At 44.4% G+C, this 25,267-nt stretch overlaps 2 protein-coding genes across 17 annotated transcripts in view; one reads left to right on the top strand and one right to left on the bottom strand.

Moving 5' to 3' along the window:
* LOC129833185 (histone acetyltransferase p300-like) overlaps positions 1–4,434 on the top strand; it is a 29,481-nt gene extending 25,047 nt beyond the window's left edge. For all 12 annotated transcript variants that reach the window (XM_055897574.1, XM_055897569.1, XM_055897572.1 and 9 more), the window contains exon 29: positions 85–4,434. In XM_055897574.1, coding sequence (XP_055753549.1) covers positions 85–3,273 — 3,189 coding nt within the window. In that variant the 3' untranslated portion in view covers positions 3,274–4,434. The remainder of the gene's footprint in view (positions 1–84) is intronic.
* Positions 4,435–4,757: 323 nt separating this feature from the next.
* Positions 4,758–24,937, bottom strand: LOC129833187 (uncharacterized). Of its 5 annotated transcripts, none has more exons than XM_055897577.1 (7): positions 24,554–24,937; positions 23,418–23,461; positions 22,047–22,160; positions 20,846–20,911; positions 20,689–20,755; positions 6,693–7,023; positions 4,758–6,566 (listed from the first exon to the last, which is right to left on the bottom strand). In XM_055897577.1, exons 1-7 carry the CDS (start codon positions 24,620–24,622, stop codon positions 5,890–5,892), a joined length of 1,368 nt encoding a protein of 455 aa, XP_055753552.1. In that variant the 5' UTR covers positions 24,623–24,937; the 3' UTR covers positions 4,758–5,889. The 5 variants fall into 5 exon arrangements, with proteins under 5 accessions (XP_055753552.1, XP_055753554.1, XP_055753553.1 ...); XM_055897579.1 differs by having other exon boundaries at positions 6,693–7,005; positions 24,554–24,936; XM_055897578.1 differs by having other exon boundaries at positions 6,711–7,023; positions 24,554–24,935.
* Between the last annotated feature and the right edge of the window lie 330 nt (positions 24,938–25,267).

Genomic DNA, 25,267 nt, shown 5'->3' with positions numbered 1-25,267 from the left:
GTATTTGATGCTGTCACCATCTTCTAAATAAAGCCACACGCACATTCTCAGTCCCAGTGCTCATCCTTTATCTGCCCCCTACAGGTGTTCTTTGTGATCCGTCTCATCGCCGGCCCCACTGCCAACTCCCTGCCCCCCATCACGGACCCGGACACCCTAATGGCCTGCGACCTGATGGATGGGCGTGACGCCTTCCTGACGCTGGCCCGGGACAAGCACCTGGAGTTCTCCTCCCTGAGGAGAGCCAAGTGGAGCTCCATGTGCATGCTGGTGGAGCTACACAATCAGAGCCAGGACCGCTTCGTCTACACCTGCAATGAGTGCAAGGCAAGCGTGGAGACACGCTTCCACTGCACCGTCTGCGAGGACTACGACCTGTGTATCACCTGCTATAACACTAAGGGCCATGAACACAAGATGGAGAAGCTGGGCCTGGGCCTGGACGACGAGAGCAGCAACGCAGCGGCCGCTGCCACTCAGAGCCCCGGGGACTCCCGCCGCCTCAGCATTCAGCGCTGCATCCAGTCCCTGGTCCACGCCTGCCAATGCCGCAATGCCAACTGCTCCCTGCCGTCCTGCCAGAAGATGAAGCGTGTGGTGCAGCACACCAAGGGATGCAAGCGCAAGACCAACGGTGGCTGCCCCATCTGCAAGCAACTCATTGCCCTGTGCTGCTACCACGCCAAGCACTGCCAGGAGAACAAGTGCCCCGTACCCTTCTGTCTCAACATCAAGCACAAGCTCCGCCAGCAGCAACTCCAGCACCGCCTCCAGCAGGCTCAGATGCTTCGGAGAAGGATGGCCAGCATGCAGCGGGTGGGCCAGCCTGCCTGCGGTGGAGGAGGACCTCCTGGGGGGCTGCCATCACCAGGTAACAATGGTACCACAGCCCCCAGTACACCCACATCAGGAGGCACCCAGCCCCCAACATCACAGACACCCACCCAGCCCAACATGCCTCCTGGGCCCCAGCCAGGGATGGGTGGTGGAGGAACTTTACTGCTGCAGCAGCAAGGTGGGATGCCTCAACAGCACCACCAGCTTCACCACCAGTTCCAGCAGATGCCTGGAGGAGGGGGGATGATGAACTCCCCCCAGCAACAGCAGATGGTTCCTCAGGTCCAGCAGCAGTCCCAGGCCTCAAACCCCCCACAGCTCCAGCAACACCCCAACAGCCTGCCCCCTTACACCAACAGGCCTCCAGGCTCCTCACCGCACCCTCAGTCCCAAGGCAAACCGGGCCTGGGACCAGCCACACCACCTCAGCAGCAACCACCACAACAGCAGCCCAACCCTGGCCAGCCTTCTATGCCCCAGCAGCAGCAGCAGCAACCTCCTTCAGGGCCTCCTCCAGCGGCTGTGGAGATCGCCATGAAGATTCAACAAGTGGCAGACGCCCAAAGGAAGATGTCCCTGCAGAGGCAGGCGGCGCAGGCAGCTGGCATGATGCCTCCGCACCCTCACCACCAACAGCCCCAGATGGGCATGGCCCACCCTGGGGTGGGCATGGTGGGGGCCCAGGGGCTGCCTCCCCAGGCTCAGGCGGCTCAGGCAGCCCAGGCAGCTCAGGCTGCTGCCAGGGCTCACATGGAGCAGCAGCAGCAGCAGGGTCCTCCAGGTATGATGGTGGGCACTGGCCCCATGCAGCAGCAGCCTAACCCCCAGGGTCAGCTGCCTCCACAGGTGCAGCAGCAGAGGGTTGGTCCCCCGCTTCAGAACCCCCAGCAACAGTGGGCTGGCCAGGGAATGCCACCTCAGCAGAGGCAAGCCATGATGGGACATCCAGGCATGGTGGCGCCTCAGCAGCAACAACCGCAGCAAATGCAACAGCGGCAGCAGGCTCAGGGACCTGGTGGGTTGATTGGTATGGTGCAGCAAGGTGGTGCAGCTGGGGGTGGGAACCTCCCGCAGGCTGCCCTTCAGGAACTGCTCCGTACCCTTCGCTCCCCCAGCTCACCCGAGCAGCAACAGCAGGTGCTCAACATCCTCCGCTCAAACCCTCAGCTAATGGCTGCCTTTATCAAGCAGAGAGCCTCCAAGTATAAGGGGGGCCCAGGACCCCCGGGAGCCCCTGGTGGGCCAGGTCCAGGCAGAGTTCCAGGAGGTATGGGTGGCCAACAGGTCAATGTGAATGCTGTGGCTGGTCAGCCAGGTATGCACATGGGTCAGGGAGTCAACATGCCCACTATGACCCAGCTACAGCAAGTACAGCAGCTACAACAACAGCAACAACAACCGCAGCAGCAGCGTCCTATGCTTAGTAGTTTGCAGCAGCAACAGGTGGCAGCACTTCAGCAGCATCAACAGCAGCAGCATCAGCAAGGAGGGATGCCAGGCCAGCAGGCACCTAACATGGCCAACATAAACCCCCAGTTCAGAGAGCTCCTTATGAGGAGGCATCTCCAACTACAACAGCAACAGCAGCAGCAACAGATTGGGAACCATGCCCAGTTCCAGCAGCAGGGCTACATGGGCCAGCCGGGCATGGCCCCCCAGCAGCCTGGTCAGGGCCAGTCTGGACTGCAGCAGCAGCCTGGAGCCCAGCCAGGGCAGCAGCAGCAGGGTTACCCCAGCACGGTGACCCAGCAGCAGGCTGCTACAGTGCTCCAGCAGAGGCTCCAACATCAGCACCAACTCCAGATGCAGCAACAACAACACCAGAATGCCATGGCGGGCCACCAGGGGGCTGAGGGGGGTCCGGGTACTGGAGTAGGCTGCCCCCCTCAGCAGGCCCCGCATGGCACCCCCCAGCCGCAGTCCTCCCAGGCTCTGCTCCAGCAGGCACTGCACCAGAGGCTGCTTCAACAGCAGCAGCACCTGGGTGGGGGCTCTCCGGCCCAGCACAGCAGCCCCATGAGCCCCCAGCAGCAGATGGCCCAGTCCCCTCACCTGCAGGGCCAGACGCTGTCCACGTCCCTCAGCAACCAAGTGCGCTCGCCCCAGCCCTCCCCGCGACCCCAGTCCCAGCCACCACACTCTAGCCCCTCCCCGCGCATGCAGCCCCAGCCTTCCCCTCACCATATCTCCCCACAGACCCAGACGGGCTCCCCACACCCGGGCCAGCTACCCCAGCACCACCCTGGTATGGTGGTCCCCTCGCAACAGCCGCCTCAGCAGCAGAACTCAATGGACCACTTTGGGTCAGACCAGAATGCCATGCTGTCTCAACTCAGTGGGATGGGTGGTCTCCATGGGCCTGGAGGACCTGACATGCTGTCTGGGAACAGCCAGGACCTTGGGCAGAACATTAATCATAACACTTTAGACATGTAGCCTCGCCGTGCTTTCGGGACTGCACCTGGGACAGTGTTAGCCTTTTTTATTTTATTTTTACTATTAATATTATTTAATGTTTTCAATAAAAAATACATTGAAGTGAACTTCCTATGGGAGATGCAACTATAAATCAACATGTCGATTAATTAATAAATGAATGGTAAGTTATTGCTGTTAATATATTTTTTGCCAATTGTGTACAAATAGGGGGATGGTAATCTCCCTTAGAGAATACGATGCAGGTAATATTTTTGGGGTTCGGGACTATGGGAGTATTTGCCTTTTTTAAGAAATGTTTAAGATTTAAAAAATGTTGAAAAATGTAAGAGCAAATAATTGAATGCAATGGACTTATTGTAATTTCACCATGAATCAGTCTTATCAGTTTTAGTGATTTGGATTATTATTATAATAAATCCAAACATCATGCATATCTTTCTTTTAAACGTTTGGGTTTACTTTATTTATTTTCATTTTTTGGCAGTTTGTTGGCATATACCCTAAGACTGCTTCAATTCACATAGAATATATTTTTGTTATTGAAATGGGGGTGGGGTTGGGGTTATTTCATTTCACTGATGTCTGGGTTGGGCTTTCAATCTGGAATAAAATGAGTGTTTGTGGTTGAGGGTCTGCTGCAAGTTTCAGTGGCCAATGGAGACTACATTTGAAATGCCTAACCATTGGACATCAATACTGGAAGGGCCATCCCTCTCACTGAACACACATGCCCTCCCTCACCCTCGAATGTGTGAGCACTCCTGTAAGACACTTAGTATTGGAGGTGGGGGGGGCACATACCTATATGCCTGTAAAGTTTAGAGTACATGAGGTATGGGGGGGGGGGGGGGGGGGGTCCGCCAGTGTTTTACAAGAACAGTAATGTCCTATACAGAGGGAATGGATCCAAATGAACTGTGCTGCATAACTGAGGAAGGGGAGAGACGTGACCAGTCGCTCTCTGCCTCACCCTTACTTTTCCCTCTGGACTTGAGCCCAATGCACTGGTCCCCTTCTGCTCCAGAATAATTGCTGTCCCTTGTCCCAACCCCAATTTATCTTTCTGCTCAGAACTGAGAGTTTAATTTAATATTTTTTACTGTACAAAGAACTGTGGACTCAAATACTGTTTTTTAATAATAAAATGAAAATGAAAGATGTGCTGAATATTTTTGCTCGTAGCTAGTCAAATTTAGTGTTATTTTTTTGTGGGTGGGGGGATCGGCCTAAATACATGGTTCCCTGAGGAGACTGACCCCTAGTGGTGATAAAAGGAGGCACAAGTTGGTGCAAATGCATTTCCAAACAGCTACTAAAATGGACCAGTGAGGACACTTCTGTTACTGCTAACATGTTTTATTCCATGCTAAAAATGTTTAGGTAATGTCCATCCTGTTATATGAATCTCAAACACAAGTAGATGTTACACTATATATTTCTAGGTATACGGTATAGAGAAGACATGTCATTGTGACCAAAGATACATTTTTCAACACGTGACATTTAATTGAGCTTTTACATGTGACATGCGATAAATACAACCGAGAATATTTGCTTCAGTTTGCACATTTCCTACTGCAACAGTGGTGTAAACTGATATCTCTTTAGAAATGCACAAAGGCTTAGTGAGAGGGGTGGACTATCAATTGGTAATACAAGAATATGCCATTTTTTACCTGGAAGTAAAAACAATACTTCAACGTAGCCAACCATCTTGAAATGCTGAACTTCTATCATTTTAGGAATTCTTTCTTTTCTATTTTTTGCCATAGAAATACACATTGAATGAAATGAAGGACAAGGCTGTGCGTGATCGACAGAACATGCAGAACTTACTGTAAATACTGAGGAAGACAGTCGACTTTATACAAATGCGTTAGAAAAAGGAGTAACTGAAATGAGACCTAAAACACATTTGGGAATGAGTGGTGTAAACTGATATCCCCTATTTAGAAATGCACAAAGGCTTTGCGAGAGGGGTGGACTATCAAATGGTAATACAAAAATAGAATCAGGTAGGCTCTTTTAATTTGAGAAGTAAAATAAAAACAATACTTCAACGCAGCCAGCCTTCATCTTGAAATGCTTAAACTTCTATCCCTCCAGGCATTCCTTCTCCTTTCTATTTCTTTGTTATAGAAATCAAACAAAAAAATCGAATGGAGGACAAGGGTGTGCATGACATACGGGACATGCAGAACTTACTGTTAATACTGAGGAAGACAGACGACTTAATGCAAAAGCGTTAGAAAAAAGAGCAACCGAAATGAGCCTCCTGGAATAAGAGATGTTGGAGTAGTAATGTTATAAATATGACATTCAGGAGTCAACTGCTCTCTCCCTCATCCATCTTTCCTCATCCTCTTACTAATCTTCTTTCCAGAACCAAACACAATGTGAAAATTACCACCCAATTCTCTAAGGTACAATACCTCACCAAAACCCTAGTAATTGGTATCAATTTACTCTCATAGGCTTTGTAAGCATCTTTAATGACAAATTATATTGTGGTTGTTTATCTAAACATGTTCCTAAGTGGTAAATTCAACATATGGGCTGCATTTCATGTATAACCTCACATGTTCTCTAATCCTCTCTCAGAACTCTTGTCATTCAGCCCTTAAAAAACCCTTCAGCTGCCAAGGCCTCTTTGAAAGTTACGGTCAAAGAGTTGATAGTCACATCGGTCACAATCACTTTGCCAGGATTCACTTCTGCGCCACTACTGTCTGGACACTGTGTCACAACCTCTTCACCTTGCTGTTTTGTGTCATTCTCCACCACTTCCTCTGCAACCTCAACATCGGTACAGACCACTGAACCATCAGACACAGTTTCATCTCCAACATCCACCACTGAAGTGCTATCCCTGTCAATCAGAATATGTGTCCCCATCTCCTCTACCCTGTCAATAAAATAATCTGTCCCCAACCCCTCTACCCTCTCAATAGCATTAGCTGTGCCTAACCTTTCTACCTTGTCAATCAAGGTATCTGTCCCCAATTCCACTTCTGTGGCACTGTCCACTAACCTATTGCTAATGTTAAGGTATTTTGGTCCCTCTGCAGAAACACAGCTCTCTGATTGGTCAGTCCTATCCATTTGTTCCTGTCCAGTTTCAGAGGTCCCACCATCTGAGCTGTACCCTGCCCCTGTCACCGTCAACAAGGCCCCACCCACCAATGTCTCATCTCCAGAGCCCAGTGCGGAACCACAACTCTCCACTCTGTCAGTCGTCGACTCCACCTCCTGCTCCATCATGGGAGAGCTGCACTCTGACCGGCTATGCCCTTAAGAGAGAAAGAGACAGGAAATGAGATCAATATACCACAAATAGGACCAATCCTGACCTTCAAGCCGAGATAAAAAAAAATAGATGATCAAATATTTCATTAAATGTTTGATAGAAAACAAACTGAATAGACTGTTTTCACGTGTGTCTGTTGTTAACTCTGATTCCGGTCTCTCCTCTGCGCCTTGCCATTCATGCTCCATGGGGTCCTGTATGCGGGTCAGTGGTTGAAGGGAATTGTTGTCAGACACAGGTTTGGACACCCTCTGCTTGTTCTTGCGTCTTGCCAGGCGGCGGTAGACGCTCCCTCCCTCCCCCGCCCTGTATGGCAGACTGCCCTGGTCCAGCTCGGAGCCCATGGAGCGGGTAAGGGAGAGGCGCAGACGAGGGGTATCTGGGACTTTGTGTGCACTACGGAGGTCCATGGCATAGATATTCTGTAGGAGAAGAGAAGACTAAAGCCGATGTCACACGTAGCAATCTGGACGCAATTTCTGTTGATTGCAACAAAGTGGCATCAGTGATGCTCAGTGTGTCACCCCAAAAATTGCCTGCAACTTAGTTGCAACGCAAGAGATAGAAATCAATTCTATGTCACGCAACTGACTGTATGCAATGTCCAATCAGGGCGCAGAAAAAAGTTTACGAGTGGTCATATCGTTCCGTTCGGAACTCCGACCCAGTACACTAATGGCCAATCTTCAAAAAGGGCTTAAGTCTTTGAGATACCACTACCCGGGGTATAACAAAGCACAACCATGTTTTTCCATATCTCTAAGGTCTCCCATACAGTGCCTTCGATAAGTATTCAGACCTCTTAACTTCTTCCACATTTTGTTACAGCCTTATTCTAAAATGGATTAAAGAAAGAAAATCCTCAGCAATCTACACACAATACCCAATAATGACAAAGCGAAAAACGTTTTTTAGAAATGTTTGCAAAAAATAAAAAACATAAATACCTTATTTACATAAGTATTCAGACCCTTTGCTATCAGACTCGAAATTGAGCTCAGGTGCATCCTGTTTCCATTGATCACCCATGAGATGTTTCTACAACGTCATTGGAGTCCACCTGTGGTAAATTAAATTGATTGGACATGATTTGGAAAGGCACACACCTGTCTATATAAAAGGTCCCACAGTTGACAGTGCATGTCAGAGCAAAAACCAAGCCATGGTCGAAGGAATTGTCCGTAGAGCTCTGAGACAGGGTTGTGTCGAGCAACAGATCTGGGAAAGGGTACCAAAACATTTCAAAGGTCCCCCAGAACAGAGTGGGCTCCATTCTTCTTAAATGGAAGAAGTTTTAGAACCACTAAGACTCTTTCTAGAGCTGGCCGCCCGCCCAAACTGAGCAATCGGGGGAGAAGGTCCTTGGTCAGAGAGGTGACCAAGAAGCCGATGGTTACTCTGACAGAGCTCTAGAGTTACTCTGTGGAGATGGGAGAACCTTTTGGAAGGACAACAGTAAAAGGCACATGACAGCCCACTTGAAGTTTGCCAAAAGGCACCTAAAGACTCTTAGACCATGGGAAACAAGATTCTCTGGTCTGATGAAACCAAGATTGAACTCTTTGGCCTGAATGCCAAGCGTCACATCTGGACAACACCTAGCACGATGAAAACAGAGTGGTCAGGAACCTCAGACTTGGGCGAAGGTTCATCTTCCAACAGGACAACGACCTAAAGCACACAGCCAAAACAACCCAGTATTGGCTTCGGGACAAGTCTCAATGTCTCAGCCAGAGCCCGGACTTGAACCAGATCGAACATCTCTGGAGAGACCTGAAAATAGCTGCGTAGCGACGCTCCCCATCCAACCTGGCAGCTTGAGAGGATCTGCAGAGAAGAATGGGAGAAACTCCCCCAATTTTAATTTTTTATTTCACCTTTATTTAACCAGGTAGGCCAGTTGAGAGCAAGTTCTCATTTACAACTGAGACCTGGCCAAGATAAAGCAAAGCAGTGCGACACAAACAACACAGAGTTACACATGGAATAAACAAACATACAGTCAATAACACAATAGAAAAGTCTATATACAGTGTGTGCAAATGAAGTAAGATTAGTGAGGTAAGACAATAAATAGGCCATAGTGGCAAAATAATTACAATTTAGCAATTAAACACTGGAGTGATAGATGAGTAGAAGATGAATGTGCAAGAAGAGATACTGGGGTGCAAAGGAGCAAAACAATAAATAACAATATGGGGATGAGGTATTTGAGTGGGATATTTACAGATGGGCTATGTACAGGTGCAATGATCTGTAAGCTGCTCTGACAGCTGATGCTTAAAGTTAATGAGGAGGATATGAGCCTCCAGCTTTAGTGATTTTTGCAATTTGTTCCAGTCATTGGCAGCAGAGAACTGGAAGGAAAGGCGGCCAAAAGAGGAGTTGGCTTTGGAGGTGACCAGTGAAATATACCTGCTGGAGCGTGTGCTACGGGTGGGTGCTGCTATGGTGACCAGTGAGCTGAGATAAGGCGGGGCTTTACCTAGCAAAGACTTATAGATGACCTGGAGCCAGTGGGTTTGGCGACGAATATGAAGCGAGGGCCAGCTAACGAGAGCATACAGGTCGCAGTGGTGGGTAGTTTATGAGGCTTTGGTGACAAAACGGATGGCACTGTGATAGCAAATTGGATGCAGTCTGAGTAGAGCTTCGGAGGCTATTTTGTAAATTACATCGCCGAAGTCAAGGATTGGTAGGATAGTCAGTTTTACGAGGGTATGTTTGGCAGCATGAGTGAAGGATGCTTTGTTGCGAAATAGGAAGCCAATTCTAGATGCTTGATGTGAGTCTGGAAGGAGAGTTTACAGTCTAACCAGACACCTAGGTATTTGTAGTTGTCCACATATTCTAAGTCAGATCCGTCCAGAGTAGAGATGCTAGACGGGTGGGCACTCGGCTGAAGAGCATGCATTTAGTTTTACTTGCATTTAAGAGCAGTTGAAGGCCACAGAAGGAGAGTTGTATGGCATTGAAGCTAGTCTGGAGGTTTGTTAACACAGTGTCCAAAGAAGGGCCAGAAGTATACAGAATGGTGTCGTCTGCGTAGAGGTGGATCAGAGAATCACCAACAGTAAGAGCGACATCATTGATGTATACAGAGAAAAGAGTCGACCCGAGAATTGAACCCTGTGGCACCTCCATAGAGACTGCCAGAGGTCCGGACAACAGGCCCTCTGATTTGACACACTGAACTCTGTCTGAGAAGTAGTTGGTGAACCAGAAATACAGGTGTGCCAAGCTTGTAGCGTCATATCCAAGAAGAATCGCTGCCAAAGGTGCTTCAACAAAGTACTGAGTACAGGGTCTGAATACTATTTTTTAATTAGCAAAAATGTCTAAAAAACAATTTCTGCTTTGTCATTATGGGGTAATGTGTGTAGATTGATGAGAGGGTAATGTGAGGGTAATGTGTGTAGATTTATGAGAGATTGATGAGAGAAAAACGATTTAATCAATTTTAGAAAAAGGCTGTAACCTAACAAAATTTGGAAAAAGTCAAGGGGTCTGAATACTTTTTGAATGCACTGTATATGAAATGGATGGTTGTGTAAAAATATTTTGTATTTTTCATAAACTAATTTAACCCAATATTGCAAGCTCTGATATTGCTAACATTTGGAATATGAGCAGTCAATTGTCTTCCCTACATACAAAAAAAAAACATTAGGACATTTGACTCCAAATCCATTTTCAAACACAGATTCAACCACAAAGACCATTGAGGTTTTCCAATGCCTTGCGAAGAAGGGCACCTATTGGTAGATGGGTAAAAATCGTGGATGGTGTATCAGCACACCGAGTCACTACAAATATAGAGTAGTCCTTTCTAACTCAGTTGCCGAAGAGGAAGGAAACCACTCAGGGATTTCACCATCAGGCCAATGGTGACTTTAAAACACTTTGAGTTTTACTTAATCTTGAAATCGAGTTCTTACTATGCTATAAGTAGTAAGACAGCACCACTGAATCATTTTTTAACTATGAAACCACCCAAGTCCCGTCTTGGCAACTGCAGGCAGTGAGGGTATAATACGCACTGCCTGTTTATCAAAGCCACCATTCTTATCATCTGTAAATTCATCTATACTTATGTTTCGTCTAAACTGCTCAATTTCAGATGGCCTACAACTTCGACCGAGCGGCGAAGAACATACAGTACCAGTCAAAAGTTTGGACACCTACTCATATGGAATCATATAGTAAACAAAAAAAGTGTTCAACAAATTAAAATATATTTTATATTTGAGATTCTTCAAAGTAGCCACCCTTTGCCTTGATGACAGCTTTGCACACTCTGGGCATTCTCTCAACCAGCTTCATGAGGTAGTCACCAGGAATGCATTTCAATTAACCTTTTTCAGCTAGGGGGCAGAATATTTATGTTTGGAAAAATAACGTTCCCAAGGTAAAAAGACTATTTCTCAGGTCCAGATGCTAGAATATGCATATAATTGACAGATTAGGATAGAAAACACTCTAAAGTTTCCAAAACTGTCATAATATTGTCTGTGAGTGTAACAGAACTGATTTTGCAGGCGAAAACCTGAGGAAATCCAACCCGGAAGTGCCTTTTATTTGGAAAAATCCCTGTTCCATTGTCTGCCCCTCCAATCAACCAGATTCCTTTTCCAATGGCTTCCTCAGGCTGTGACCAGGCTTTAGACATAGTTTCAAGCTTTTATTTGTAAAAAATTGCGAGATTTTTCAAAATGCGTCAGGTGTCCTTTGACTAGTTCCTGCGCGCGAGAGATGTAGCTCGACATTTTCTTTCTCTGTAATATTGAATAGTTTACCGTCCGGTTGAAATATTATCGATTATGTATGTTAAAAACAACCTGAGGATTGATTATAAAAAACGTTTGACATGTTTCTACGAACATTACGGATACTTTTTGGAATTTTCGTCTGCCTTTCAGGACCGGAACGAGCCTGTGGTTTTCTGAACATAACGCGCAAACCAAATGGCGGTTTTTGGTTATAAAACTCATTTTTATTGAACAAAAATAACATTTATTGTGTAACTGGGAGTCTCGTGAGTGCAAACATCCGAAGATTATCAAAGGTAAGCGATTAATTTTATTTATTTTCTGACTTTCGTGACCAAGCTAATTTGCGGCTAGCTGTTCTTACTGTTTTGTCTAGTGATTGATAAACTCAAACGCTTGGATTTGCTTTCGCTGTAAAGCATATTTTCAAAATCTGACACGATGGGTGGATTAACAACAAGCTAAGCTGTGTTTTGGTATATTTCACTTGTGATTTCATGATTATAAATATTTTTTTTATTTTTATTTTTTTATTTGGCGCTCTGCAATTCAGCGGTTGTTTATGAAAATTATCCTGCTAAAGGGATCCGTGCGTCAAGAAGTTAACAGGTGTGCCTTGTTAAAAGTTAATTTATGGAATTTCTTTCCAATCAGTTGTGTTGTGATAAGGTAGGGGTGGCATACATAAGATACCCTATTTTCTAAAAGACCAAGTTAATTTTATGTCAAGAACAGCTCAAATAAGCAAGCAGAAATGACAGTCCATCATTACTTTAAGACATGAAGGTCAGTCAATGTGGAACATTTCAAGAACTTTGAAATTTTTTTCAAGTGCAATTGCAAAAACCATCAAGCGCTATGATGAAACTGGCTGTCATGAGGTCCGCCACACGAAAAGAAGACCCAGTGCAAATTAATTACTTAAAAATCATATAATGTGATTTTCTGGATTTTTGTTTTAGATTCTGTCTCTCACAGTTGAAGTGTACCTATGATAAAAATTACAGACCTCTACATGCTTTGTAAGTAGGAAAACCTGCAAAATCGGCAGTGTATCAAATACTTGTTCTCCCCACTGGATGTGTTTTTTCATAGTTTTGATGTCTTCACTATTATTCTACAATGTAGAAAATAGTTAAAACAAAGAAAAACCCTTGAATGAGTAGGTGTGTTCAAACTTTTGACTGGTACTGTATATTTTTTATTTTCTTTAGATTCCTTCAACATCGGTCCGTTTAGTAGCCTGAGTCAGCTAGCTTGCTAGCCATTTTTAGCTAGTAGTCCTTCTAGCTAGCTAGCTAATGCATCACACTTGCAGGAGACCAAAGATTCTGATGTCATTATTTAAAATATTCACCTTCCCAATATCACTCAAAGTGTGGTCGTAAGCTTTGAGTGAAGGTACCAGACGGATTCCATTAGGTTTTTCTGAGTTTTAATGATTTTTCTCCTCAGGCCGAGATGACGTTCCCTGCCGGGATAAAATAGTACTTCAAGTGCAAGGCACACATGTCGGGGAGGGATGGTCACAGAGACTACGCTCGATGGCTTGGAACAGAGCACGGAAGTGGCTCTTACGGACCCCTTCTTCTGTATCCACTGCTCCGGGGTTCCCCTGCCTTCCCTCCACCACCCAGCTCCCGGGAGCCTACGGACGAGTGGGTGAGGTGCAGCTCTCCAATACTCGACAGAGCCTCCACACCTCTGGCCTTCCCCAACCTGCTGCTTATTTCGAGGACGCAGCACACCGGGAGCTGAGAGACTTGCATGCCAGTCAGTGGGACGCTATGGAGATCCTGGCTCAGATGAAAGGGCTCAGAGTGAAGGTGACATAGAGGAGGACAATGAGAGATGCCGGCTGCCCCTCCGATCTCTGACAAGGACCCTTACAACAAGGAGTTCATGGAGGTCCTGGGCAGGGCTGTGACTAAGCTAGGCCTGTCTTGGCCAGATCCACAACCAGCCCCTGAAACCATACTGGTAGGGGCTTTCTTCCCACCGTCAGTCACCCAGTCTCTGGCATGATAGCCAGCCCTTCCCTAGACCCTTCCCCCTGTTCTCAGATGTCAGGAATGAGGTGAGGCAATCATGGGAGAAGCCACAACAGACACGCTCTCCCATCCAGAGCTTCAACTCATGGTCCAGGATCGACACAGAGCCCGAGCTGGGATTTCTATCCATGCCCCTGCTTGAAGAAACCATAGCCTCACACCTCTCAGCAGCCTCTGCGGTAGTGAAGCCACAGCTATCATCCAGAGTATGACATATTACCGCTTCCCTGGCGGAGAAGTCTTACAAGGCAGCCGGCCAAGTCAGCAGCCATGTTGAACACCACGGCCATCCTCCAGGCCTACCATGCCCAGCTCCTCCGGGACAGCGAACGACAGGCTACTCCAGAGATGTACGTTGAGCTCAGGAAGGCGACAGACTTCACTAATAGAAAGAGCCTCTAATAGAAAGAGCAGACCTGTCCAGCAGACTGAGTGTATGGAAACACGCATGCGCAGCTCCCCCTTGGGTACTGAATACAATTTGGAAGGGTTACGCATTGCAGTTCGCTAGTGTCACGACAGTTTCAGCTCAAGTGGCCCCTATTCTAGAACAGGAAATAACCTCCCTTGGAGGAAAAGGAGCTATTCGCCCAGTTATGGAAGCAGACAAAACACGGGTCATTATCAGAGATATTTTCGAGTGCCAAAGAAAGGCAGTGGCATGAGACTGATCTTAAATTTGAGGGTGTTGAACAAATCATTACGAAAACTACCTTTTCGCATGTTAACACACCGCCGTCTATTCAAAGTAGTCAGACAGACAGGATACGGATATTGTGCTATCTAGACGACAGTCTTATAATAGCGAAGTTGAGAGAATTGGTCGAGACACACACCAGGATAGTGATAAATCATATCCACAATCTGGGTTTCCTGATAAACTGTGAAAAGAGTTGTCTCACTCTTCGTCAACAGACAAGCTTCGTAGGCTTGGAACTGAACTCTATGCGCTCACGTCTAACAGTCACCAGAGGTGCATTCTGACTGCAGCACGCCCACTCCACCGGAGCCGTACTTTCAGGGCTCGCCGGGTTATGGTTTTACAGGGGCTGATGGTTGTGGCATCAGCAGTCTTACCACTTGGCCTTTTCCGCATAAGACCTATCCAACAATGGTTTATAAGCCAACGCATTCATCCGAACAGAGACCGTTATCGAATGATAACCATTACGTGGCAATGTCACCACAGTCTATCTTTCTGGCAAAGCCCAAGAATACTCTCAGCTGGGGTCCAGCTGGGTCCAGTAGTCTTGCAGGTTGTCATAAAGACCGACACCTCCCTGAAGGGATGTGGGGCAGTTTACGACGGACACATAACGAACAGTCAGTGGGAAGAACACAAATCTTCATATAGATGTTTTGGAGCTGGAAGCGATACGGCTGGCTCTATTACATTTTGCCCCCAGGATAGAGGCAAAATTCATTGTCGGAATGAATCACGTTCTGATTCATTCCGACAACTCAACCTCGATCGCGTACGTCAATCGCCAGGGCGGAGTCCGCTCACTGGCCATGCACCAAGTGGCATCACGGATACATCTGTGGGCACACACACACCTGTGCTCACTGTCAGCAGCGCACATTCCAGGACAGTTGAATCTAGGTGCAGACCTATTGTCGAGGGTAGAGCCTCAGTCTGCGGAGTGGCATATCCAGCCACAGGTGATAGAGGTGATTTGATGCCAGTTTGGACGAGCCCACGTAGATCTGTTTGCATCTTGAGGCGCAACACATTGCCCTCTTTAGTATTCCATTCTGAACGACAACCCACCATTAGGTCATGATGCCCTGGCCCACCAATGGCCCTGAGCTCATCTATATACATTTCCTCCAATTCCCCTGCTACAACATGTCTTGGACAGAGTGAGTGAGCACATGGTTTGCAGACCTGAGTTCAATGGTGTCCGGAGCGCCTTTGATACTCCCGTTACGCACTGACATTGTCTCAGGCGGGAGGGGAACATCTTTTAAATGACGGGTTACCTCTGACGGTTATCGAGACTATAGAGTGCTAGGGCTCCTTCAAGGCACATAGTGAAGAACCAATGCACTGCAGTATCGGTATCATACTGAGCTTCCTTCTGAGTCCGTTTGATAAAGGCCTTTCTCCTTCTACATTGAAGGTCTATTTAGATGCTATATCGGTGCCATGCTGATATAGATGGTAAGCACGCGGGAAGCCACATTTTGGCCTTGGTTTATGAAGGGCACCTGTCATCTGCGCCAGACTACATGTCTATTCCCCAGATGGGATTTGGTCACAGTTCTGGATGCGTTAACTAACACTCCTTTCGAGCCTATAGACTCAATAGAATAAAAATTCCTCTTGTTTAAAGCGGCGTTACTATTAGCCCTTGCCTAGGCGATACAAGTAGGTGACCAGGCGGCCTTCTCCGTGCACGAGTCATGCATGGTGTTCTCAGAGGAAAGCGAAGGGTTACATTGACACTTAACCTTGCTTATTTGCCTAAGATCATTACATCTGGTTTTAAATCTATGGTTATTGATCTAGCTACATTCTATTAGAGGTGTGAACATCTTTGGCACTACTCCGGGGCGTTTCAATGGACAAGGTATGTGCGGGAGCTTTTTGGGCAACACTTTGCACTTTTGTCAGGTTCTATAGTCTTGACATGACTGCGTCTCGTTATCACATTCAGTACTGGCTGCAGCCAGACGTTAGTCCCTGTGTTACCTATTTCTTATTAATTGTATCACATAGCCTTTGCCTTTGACTGTCTTATCCTGGTCTTGAGTTTGTTATATCAGGGTTATCCCCTTTAGACCACTTGACTGTGTCCGGCAGGCTGCGCAGCGGTGCCAACCCTGATGACCAGCAAGGTTGGTTATATACGATATAGCATAGTAAGAACTCAGGGGCTTGCTAGAGTGACACTCTCCGGGAGGGCAGTGCGTATTATACCCTCGTAGGGCGGGGCATTATGCATCATGGCCCGGAGGAGACAATCACTGCCTGCTAGGGCCAAGACAGGACTTGGGTGGTTTCAAAGCAGAAAATTATTCAGTGGTGCTGTCTGGAGACAGCTTATAGCAAAGTCAGAACTCTCGTTCTTCATTCATAAAACCAGGGTTGTAGTACAACCCATTCATTTAATGGCTGTGATAGGAGAAAACTGAGGATGGATCAACAACATTGTGGTTACTCCACAATACTAACCTAAATGACAGAATGAAAAGGAAGCCTGTACAGAATACAAATATTCCAAAACATACAACCTGTTTGCAATAAGGCACTAAAGTAACCCCGCAAAATTTTAGTGGTACCTTCAGGCGTTTGGAAATTGCTCCCAAGGATGAACCAGACTTGTGGAGGTCTACAATTTTTTTTTCTGAGGTCTTGGCTGATTTATTTTGATTTTCCCATGATGTCAAGCAAAGAGGCACTGAGTTTGAAGGTAGGCCTTGAAATACATCCACAGGTACACCTCCAATTGACTCAAATTATGTCAATTAGCCTATCAGAAGCTTCTAAAGCCATGACATCATTTTCAGGAATTTTCCAAGTTGTTTAAAGGCACAGCAAAGGACCTTAGGTAAACTTCTGACCCACTGGAATTGTACACCCCTGGATGGTAAAACTTGCTGTATGTGATCGTTTATGGTGGCTGGGGATTGACTGAGATAGTGGTCTTTGTGCACCATGCTTGATCAGCTCCACTTCCTCTGCAACCCACCAACTGTCCATCAATGCCCATGGATCAAATGTATGTGTCTGGAGCTGTGCTCTGTCCAGTTAGTCAATGGGTCCCATTGACATGCAAGCTGCATTTGCTGACTGCCTATACTGAACTGTAGAAATGGAAACTGACCCCCCCCCCTACAGCCCAAATACCCCGCCAGTCATACAGGAAGGATATTGTGCAAGCTGGTCAGGCCCCAGAACTACAACCACCACTGGCTACTTTGTCTCCTCACCCTGTTAGGACACACTCATTTCCTGGTCACCTCAGACTTTGAATCAACATTGCACATTTCATTTTATTGGGGAAAAGAGGGCTGTAAATACAGAAAGTATTCAGACTTCTTCCACATTTTGTTACGTTACAGCGTTATTCTAAAATTGATTAAATCGTTTTTTCCCCTCATCAATCTACACACAATACGCCATTATGGCAAAGCAAAAACAGGTTTTTGGAAATATCACATTTACATAAGTATTCAGACTAGAGGTCGACCGATTATGATTTTTCAACGCCGATACCGATTATTGGAGGACAAAAAAAAGCCGATACAATTAATAGACTGATTTATATAATTTAAAAAAATGTTTTATATATATATATCATACACACACACACATTTTTGTAATAATGACAACTGCAACAATACTGAATGAACAATGAACACTTTTATTTTAACTTAATATAATACATAAATACACACACACACAGCTCTGAAGTGACAATGATACTGAAGAGTCTGCTTAGGAGACAAATACTCTCAACGGTTTGAATAAAAATAGTTTTTATTTAAGTTACCTGTGATGAATGTTGAAAACAAAAACTGTCATTTCTATATGAAGGAAATCCTATTTTAATAATGGGCATGGTAAGAATTGACGACCAAAGTGCGAGTCATAATTCCCATGACACCTTCTAGCAAAATCTGAAAAACGGTTCCTTCATTTATTCCATAGGATATTTTTTAGATTCACTTAAAATAAGGTCTGTGTTTCGTGTAGGCTTACACCACCTTGCCAATTTTATAACTGTGTAGATATCCATAGGACAATGTAACTCTGATCAATATTGGCTAAATATAAGCGAAGATCATTTTTTTGTAGAGTGGATTTATGAAAATATGTTGACAAACATTACCTTATCCTAGTGAGATTTACACGGGTATCAAAACGTCGAGGCGGTTTAAGCCTGCACGAAACACAGACCTTATTTGAAGTAGATCAAGACATTCTCTATGGAAGACATGAACGGTAAAATAACGAAGGAACCCCTTTCAAATTCAGCCGCAAGTGATTACAGGAATTATAACGCGTCGACTATTTCTCTCTAAACCATATACCTTTGACTAATCCGGAAACTATCACCTCGAAAACAAAACGTTTATTCCGTTCCGTATGTTATCTAACGGGTGGTATCCATGAGTCTAAATATTCCTGTTACATTGCACAACCTTCAATGTTGTCATAATTACGTAAAATTCTGGCAAATTAGTTCGCAAAGAGCCAGGCGGCCCAAACTGCTGCATATACCCTGACTCTGCGTGCAATGAACGCAAGAGAAATGACACAATTTCACCTGATTAATATTGCCTGCGAACCTGGATTTATTTTAGCTAAATATGCAGGTTTAAAAATATATAGCCTCCCGGGTGGCGCAGTGGTCTAGGGCACTGCAGCGCAGTGCTAGCTGCGTCACCAGAGTCTCTGGGTTCGCGCCCAGGCTGGGCTGGATTCGCGCCCAGGCTCTGTCGCAGCCGGCCGCAACCGGGAGGTCCGTGGGGCGACGCACAATTGGCATAGCGTCGTCCGGGTTAGGGAGGGTTTGGCCGGTAGGGATATCCTTGTCTCAGCATGTAAAAAAAAAAAAAATAATAATAATAAAAATGTATGCACTCTACTGTAAGTCGCTCTGGATAAGAGCGTCTGCTAAATGACTAAAATGTAAATGTAAATATACTTGTGTATTGATTTTAAGGCATTGATGTTTATGGTTAAGTACATATTGGAGCAATGACAGTCATTGATTGATTGTTTTTTATAAGATAAGTTTAATGCTAGCTAGCAATTTACCTTAGCTTACTGCATTTGCGGCACAGGCAGGCTCCTCGTGGAGTGCAATGTAATCAGTGTTAGAGCATTGGACTAGTTAACTGTAAGGTTGCAAGATTGGATCCCCCGAGCGGACAAGGTTAAAAATCTGTCCTAGGCCGTCATTGAAAATAAGAATGTGTTCTTAACTGACTTTCCTAGTTAAATAAAGATTAAATAAAGGTGTAAAAATATATATATATATCGGCAAATCGGCGCCCAAAAATACCGGTTTCCGATTGATATGACAACTTGAAACCTCTAATTCAGACCCTTTACTCAGTAATTTGTGGAAGCACCTTAAGCAGCGATTACAGCCTCGAGTCTTCTTGGGTATGACGCTACAAGCTTGGCACACCTGCATTTGGGGAGTGTCTCCTCATTCTTCTCTGCAGATCCTCTCAAGCTGTCAGGTTGGATGGGGAGCATCGCTGCACAGCTATTTTCTGATGAGTGGCTTCCTTTTGGCCACTCTACCATAAAGGCCTGATTGGTGGAGTGCTGCAGAGATGGTTGTCCTTCTGGAAGGTTCTCCCATCTCCACAGAGGAACTCTGTCAAGAGTGACCATCGGCTTCTTGATCACCTACCTGACCAAGGCCCTTCTCCCCCGATTGCTCAGTTTGGCTGCGTGGCCGGCTCTAGGAAGAGTCTTGGCGGTTCCAAACTTCTTCCATTTAAGAATAATGGAAGCCACTGTGTTCTTGTGGACCTTCAATGCTGCAGACATTTTTTTGTGTACCCTTCCCCAAAACTGTGCCTCGACACAATCCTGTCTCTGAGCTCTACGGGCAATTCCTTTGACCTCTTGGCTTGGATTTTGCTCTGACATGCCCTGTCAACTGTGGGAACTAATATAGACAGGTGTGTGCCTTTCCAAATCATATCCAATCAATTGAATTCACCACAGGTGAACTCCAATCAACTTGTAGAAACATCTCACAGATGATCAATGGAGACAGGATGCACCTGAGCAAAATGTCTAGTCTCATAGCAAAGGTTCTGAATATTTAGGTAAATAAGGTATCTGTTTTTATTTTTAATACATTTGCAAACATTTCTAAAAACCTGTTTTCACTTTGTCATTATGGGGTATGTGTGTAGATTGATTAGGAAAAGTTTTTATTTAATCCATTTTAGAATAAGGCTGTAACGTAACAATTTTGAAAAAGTCAAGGGATCTGAATACTTTCAGAATGCACTGTATATCGATGTTGTTACAATTAGTAAACATTTGGATTATCAAATCATTTATGCAACCATGATGTGATGTATCACAAGATTGGACGTTGCATGCAATTTCAATTGCGTTTGAATTGCTTCATGTATCAGCAAAGTTGCTTGAGATGACACAAATTGCTTCGTGTGACGCAGGCTTAAGATAACTCAATATACTATTACGTTTTGTCATTTGTGTAATTGCTATGTTAATGTAAGGGACATAGAAATGGATTAAGAAAGTGGATGTTCTGAACAAGGAGAAAGGTAAGCGCTGTACCCGTAAGACAAGTCTTCGTGGTCTGAGTCCTTTCCTGCGGTATGCCAGGGCTCGGTCCTTCTCCTCCCTGATAAGACACAGAGAATATGAAATTGCAATGGCTAAAGCAGAAGTAGTATGCAGTATTCATACTAACAGCACTCTCAGTACTACTCACTTCTCTTCATAAGCCAGCACCAGGCGTGGGTCCAATATGTGGTCCTCTGGTTCCCAGGTGCTGTACCTGTAAAACAATCACACTCTATAAGCACTGTTTATGCAGGATCATCATGGCATGATCCTCTTGAATAAGGCAAGGAGGTACAATGACAGGAGTTGTTATAGAATCATATGGGAACTTTCAGTGAATTTATATATAGAGACTGCAAGCGGTTATACCTTACCTTTTAAAACCCTGGCAGATTGTAAATTGTCAATAGATATCATTACAAATACACCAAATCAATCACCAGACACTTTTAAATGTCAACCTCTATTGCGCAAGTGAGTCGTTCTGGAATTTGTTATGTTTTTCCCACTTGTCTTAACTCCTGAGGGGTATACTGCGAAGCGGGATAGAGGAGTTAGCGAGCTAACTTTGGTCAATTCTGAGTTCAACTCTGGATAACTGTTGACACGAAGGTACATTTCTATGGCAACAAATACTTTAGCTCTAACCTGCTCTGGGGCAGGCTAACTTCACTTTATCCTAAATTAAGTACTTGAGCTGAGAGTTGAGGACCAATCAAATCAGATTCCCTCCCTCTCGCAAAGAGCGCGTCATCATTCCCTTCATTCTCTGAAACCATTTAAGACAGCTGGTTAAATATTTTATTGTGTTAATAATATTCAAATACCCTACAGTATCTCACTACACATTGGTAATGTGTAGTGAGAATTTGAAACGTCACACACAGTACAATTTTCGTATGACTTAATACAATAATTTTATCGATAGGTGTGGGGGGGAAAAAGGTGCTCGTGCACACAAAGACAGCATTAACAATTGTGTAATAAAAGACACCACTTCTAATAACTCATTTCACACCATAGCCTGCTGAATTTGCAGGATAAGTTCTTTTATTTCAGCAAAAACCTCAAATGTGGCACAGACTTGCTGATGGATTGCTGTTTCAGCATTTTATCAATGAAGATTTCTGCGTTCGACTAGCCACGTGCGACATGCAAGCGCATTTACAAACCTGGCTGGAGTTAGCGGCAGCTGAAGAATCTAAATGCATGGTCGTAACATGGATGAATCCTGAGCTGGAATATGAAGCTTAGTGAAGCTAGCTAGCTTTAGAAAATCCTGAGTAGATCTAGCTAGCGTCGTAGTATACCCCTCTATTTCTATTGAAAGTGTTGGTAAACAAGGGTACCCTTCAGTTTTAGATGCGTGCGGAATCGGATTAACGCTGGATCTGGACGGACTCTTCACATTACGAAAATGCACCAAATGGCGTACGGTGGTTGCCAGTTCTCCTGTCAGTGTACTTCCTTGATTAAGGAAATCGGAATTAGGGGTGTTAAATATAAGATGCACTTTAACCAATGATATGAAGTTTTTACTAAGACATCAGAAGCAGATGGAACATTACAGTGCCTTCAGAAAGTATTCACACCCCTTGACTTATTCCACATGTTGTTGTGTTACAGCCATCTACACACAATACCCCACAACGACAAAGCGAAAACATGTTTTTAGAAATTTTTGCCAATTTATTGAAAATTAAATACAGAAATATCTCATTTACATAAGTATTCAACCCCCTGAGTCAATACATGTTAGAATCACCTTTTGCAGCGATTTCAGCTGTGATTCTTTCTGGGTAAGTCTCTAAGAGCTTTCCACACCTGGATTGTGAAAAATTTGCACATTATTGTTTTCAAAATTCTTCAAGTTCTGTCAAATTGGTTGATCATTGCTAGACAACCAATTTCAGATCTTGCTATAGATTTAAGTCAAAACTGTAACTCTGCCACTCACCGTCTTCTTGGTAAGCAACTCCAGTGTAGATTTGGCCTTGTGTTTTAGGTTATTGTCTTGCTGAAAGGTGAATTCATCTCCCAGTGTCTGGTGGAAAGCAAACTGAACCAGGTTTTCCTCTAGGATTTTGCATGTGCTTAGCTCCATTCCGTTTCTTTTTTATCCTGAAAAACTCCCCAGTCCTTAATGATTACAAGCATACACATAACATGATGCAGCCACCCCTTTGTTTGGAAATATGGAGAGTGGTACTCATTAATGTGTTGTATTGGATTTGTGGTTTAATGTGTGTTTGACATTCACTGCTCAACTGAGGGACCGTACAGATAATTGTATGTGTAGGGTACAAAGATGAGGCAGTCATGAAAAAATCATGTTCAACACTATTATTGCACACAGAGTGAGTCCAAGCAACTTATTATGTGACTTGTTAAGCAAATGTTTACTCCTTAACTTATTTAGGCTTAACATAACAAAAGGGTTGAATACTTATTGACACAAGACATTTCTGCTTTTCATTTGTAATTAATTTGTAAACATTTAAAAAATATATAATTCTACTTTGACATTATGGGGTATTGTGTGTAGGCCAGTGACCAAACACATCTACATTTAATCAATTTTAAATTCAGGCTGTAACACAACAAAATACTGAAAAAGTAAATGGGTGTAAATCTTTTAAGGCACATGTGTACCCAGGTCATACATACATTACTCATACACATTTGTATTGAATTCACTAATTAATAAGAAGAGTACTTACTTTGGTGGCCATCCCTGCCACTTCAGTAAGTATTCCACATTACCCTAAGAAGCAAAAGAGAAAGGCACATTTAGTAAGAGAGCAAATAACACAATTAGTACTCTTTGTACGGTAGTTCAAGGAGCATAAAAAAGATGACTGTCGCTTTAAAGGGTCGGTGTCGAGATCATTGGGGTAATTTTATTTTCAAATGGAGATTGTACGAGATGACGTCAATGTAAAGGCCTCGAACTCTACTATCGTGATGACGTGATCGCACATGGATGAGTTTTATGTAAAATTATTTTCTTGAGCGTCAAAAAGCGATGGAAATAGGTAGGACTTTACATGTAAACAACTCGTATTGCGCAACGTGCTGCACAGCGAAGGTCTCCACTTTGGACCACCCATTGAGAAAATATAATTGTGTGCTTGTATGGAATACTCAATATATAAAATGAAACATTACTGTATTATAGTATTCCATTTTCAAACCAACTTTACCAAATTAAAGCCTAAGTAAATAGTAAGAATAATACCATACAGAACAAAAACATAGGCTTATTGTGATTATCATACTACAACAACATAATAGGACTATATTGAATGGATCATCCGAGGTGTAACATTACGCAGCAGTTTCTTTTTCACCCAGATACCCCAATCCATTTTTCCGTCCTCTGTTCTCCTCCTGTTGGCGTAACGTACAAATAAACTGCGTAGCTCCCACACATTGGCCGCGCGGACAATCCCACCAGTGATACCCCAGGATGGAGACCCGATTTTGCTAAACACACCCCTTTTATATTTTACTACTTGAGGTAGTAGTCTATATCCAGAACATACAACATAAACAAACCAAGGAAAACGAAAATATTCCACAATCTCTTTATTGAAAATGATGTAGCCTATAGGCAACATTCTGTGCAGAAAATATATATTTTTAACTTTTTGCGTGTTAGAATTTGCAGCTTTCACGGAGCAGAATGACAATATTAATGTCTTGCGTAAACTACGGAAAGTGCGTAGCAATACTTTTGTGTAATGGCTAATATAGACTCTGTAAGAGTACAGGTAGTATATTGGCTGTTAAAACCAAAAGACATCAATGATAGGTAGACTACATTTATATTCGGAAGCACGGCTACATTACTTACCTTTCTGACTCTCTTCTTGGTTATTGATTCAACTGCAAACACTTGTTCGCCTATAGATGACAGTTCCATCGCTCCTAGGCTGCTAGTCGCACGCTCAAACAGGGAACGCGAAATGTTTCTCGTTCTTTCCAAGAAAAATACCTCCCAAATCCGCAAAACTCACTGCAGCGGCTAAAACAAGTTTTTTGCCTACTCTACAACCCGTTTCTATTCTCGGAGTCTTTATCACTTACTCACATGCACGTATTAGATAGTTGAGCGGTATTTTAGGTTCTCTTTCTGAGTTTTAAAAATCTGCGACACATCACTGCCTGGCGCGTGCTTTAGTCAAGCGCGCTCCCTCTGACTGGTACGATGCGCCGAGCCCCCAATAATGGACAGAGAAGAGGCTAAGCGAGAGGGTTTACTTCGCCCAAAATCCGTCCCACGAAAATAGGACCACGAACTGAGAAATTTTTGCTAATTTGCTACGTGAGGATTATTTGATAGAATATAGCTTTCGTAATGTTTAGGTTGTTGCGAATGCACTGATATAAGTGGACACACGTGGTATTTCGTCAACTGAAAAAAACTACTTTATATTGGAGTTGTGCTTCTTGTTCACACGCGTATCTGCCCTCTCATTGGCTAGAATGGTCCCACCTGATCGTGCCTTCTCCCGCTGCCTTCCATCTTTGAGGACATGTATTTCCATTGTTAAAATGGCCACTCGAC

Source organism: Salvelinus fontinalis, chromosome 34 (genome assembly GCF_029448725.1).
Source record: "Salvelinus fontinalis isolate EN_2023a chromosome 34, ASM2944872v1, whole genome shotgun sequence".
Lineage (NCBI taxonomy): Eukaryota > Metazoa > Chordata > Actinopteri > Salmoniformes > Salmonidae > Salvelinus > Salvelinus fontinalis.
Note: the sequence above shows the minus strand (reverse complement) of the source record. Positions and strands in the feature narration are given on the sequence as shown.

Coding starts and splice junctions, on each gene's coding strand:
- LOC129833187 (XM_055897577.1), bottom strand. CDS start 24,622: ATGGAACTGTCATCTATAGGCGAACAAGTGTTTGCAGTTGAATCAATA. Junction 23,462..24,553: donor CCAAGAAGAGAGTCAGAAAG/GTAAGTAATGTA, acceptor TTTGCTTCTTAG/GGTAATGTGGAATACTTACT. Junction 20,756..20,845: donor GTGCTGGCTTATGAAGAGAA/GTGAGTAGTACT, acceptor GTGTCTTATCAG/GGAGGAGAAGGACCGAGCCC.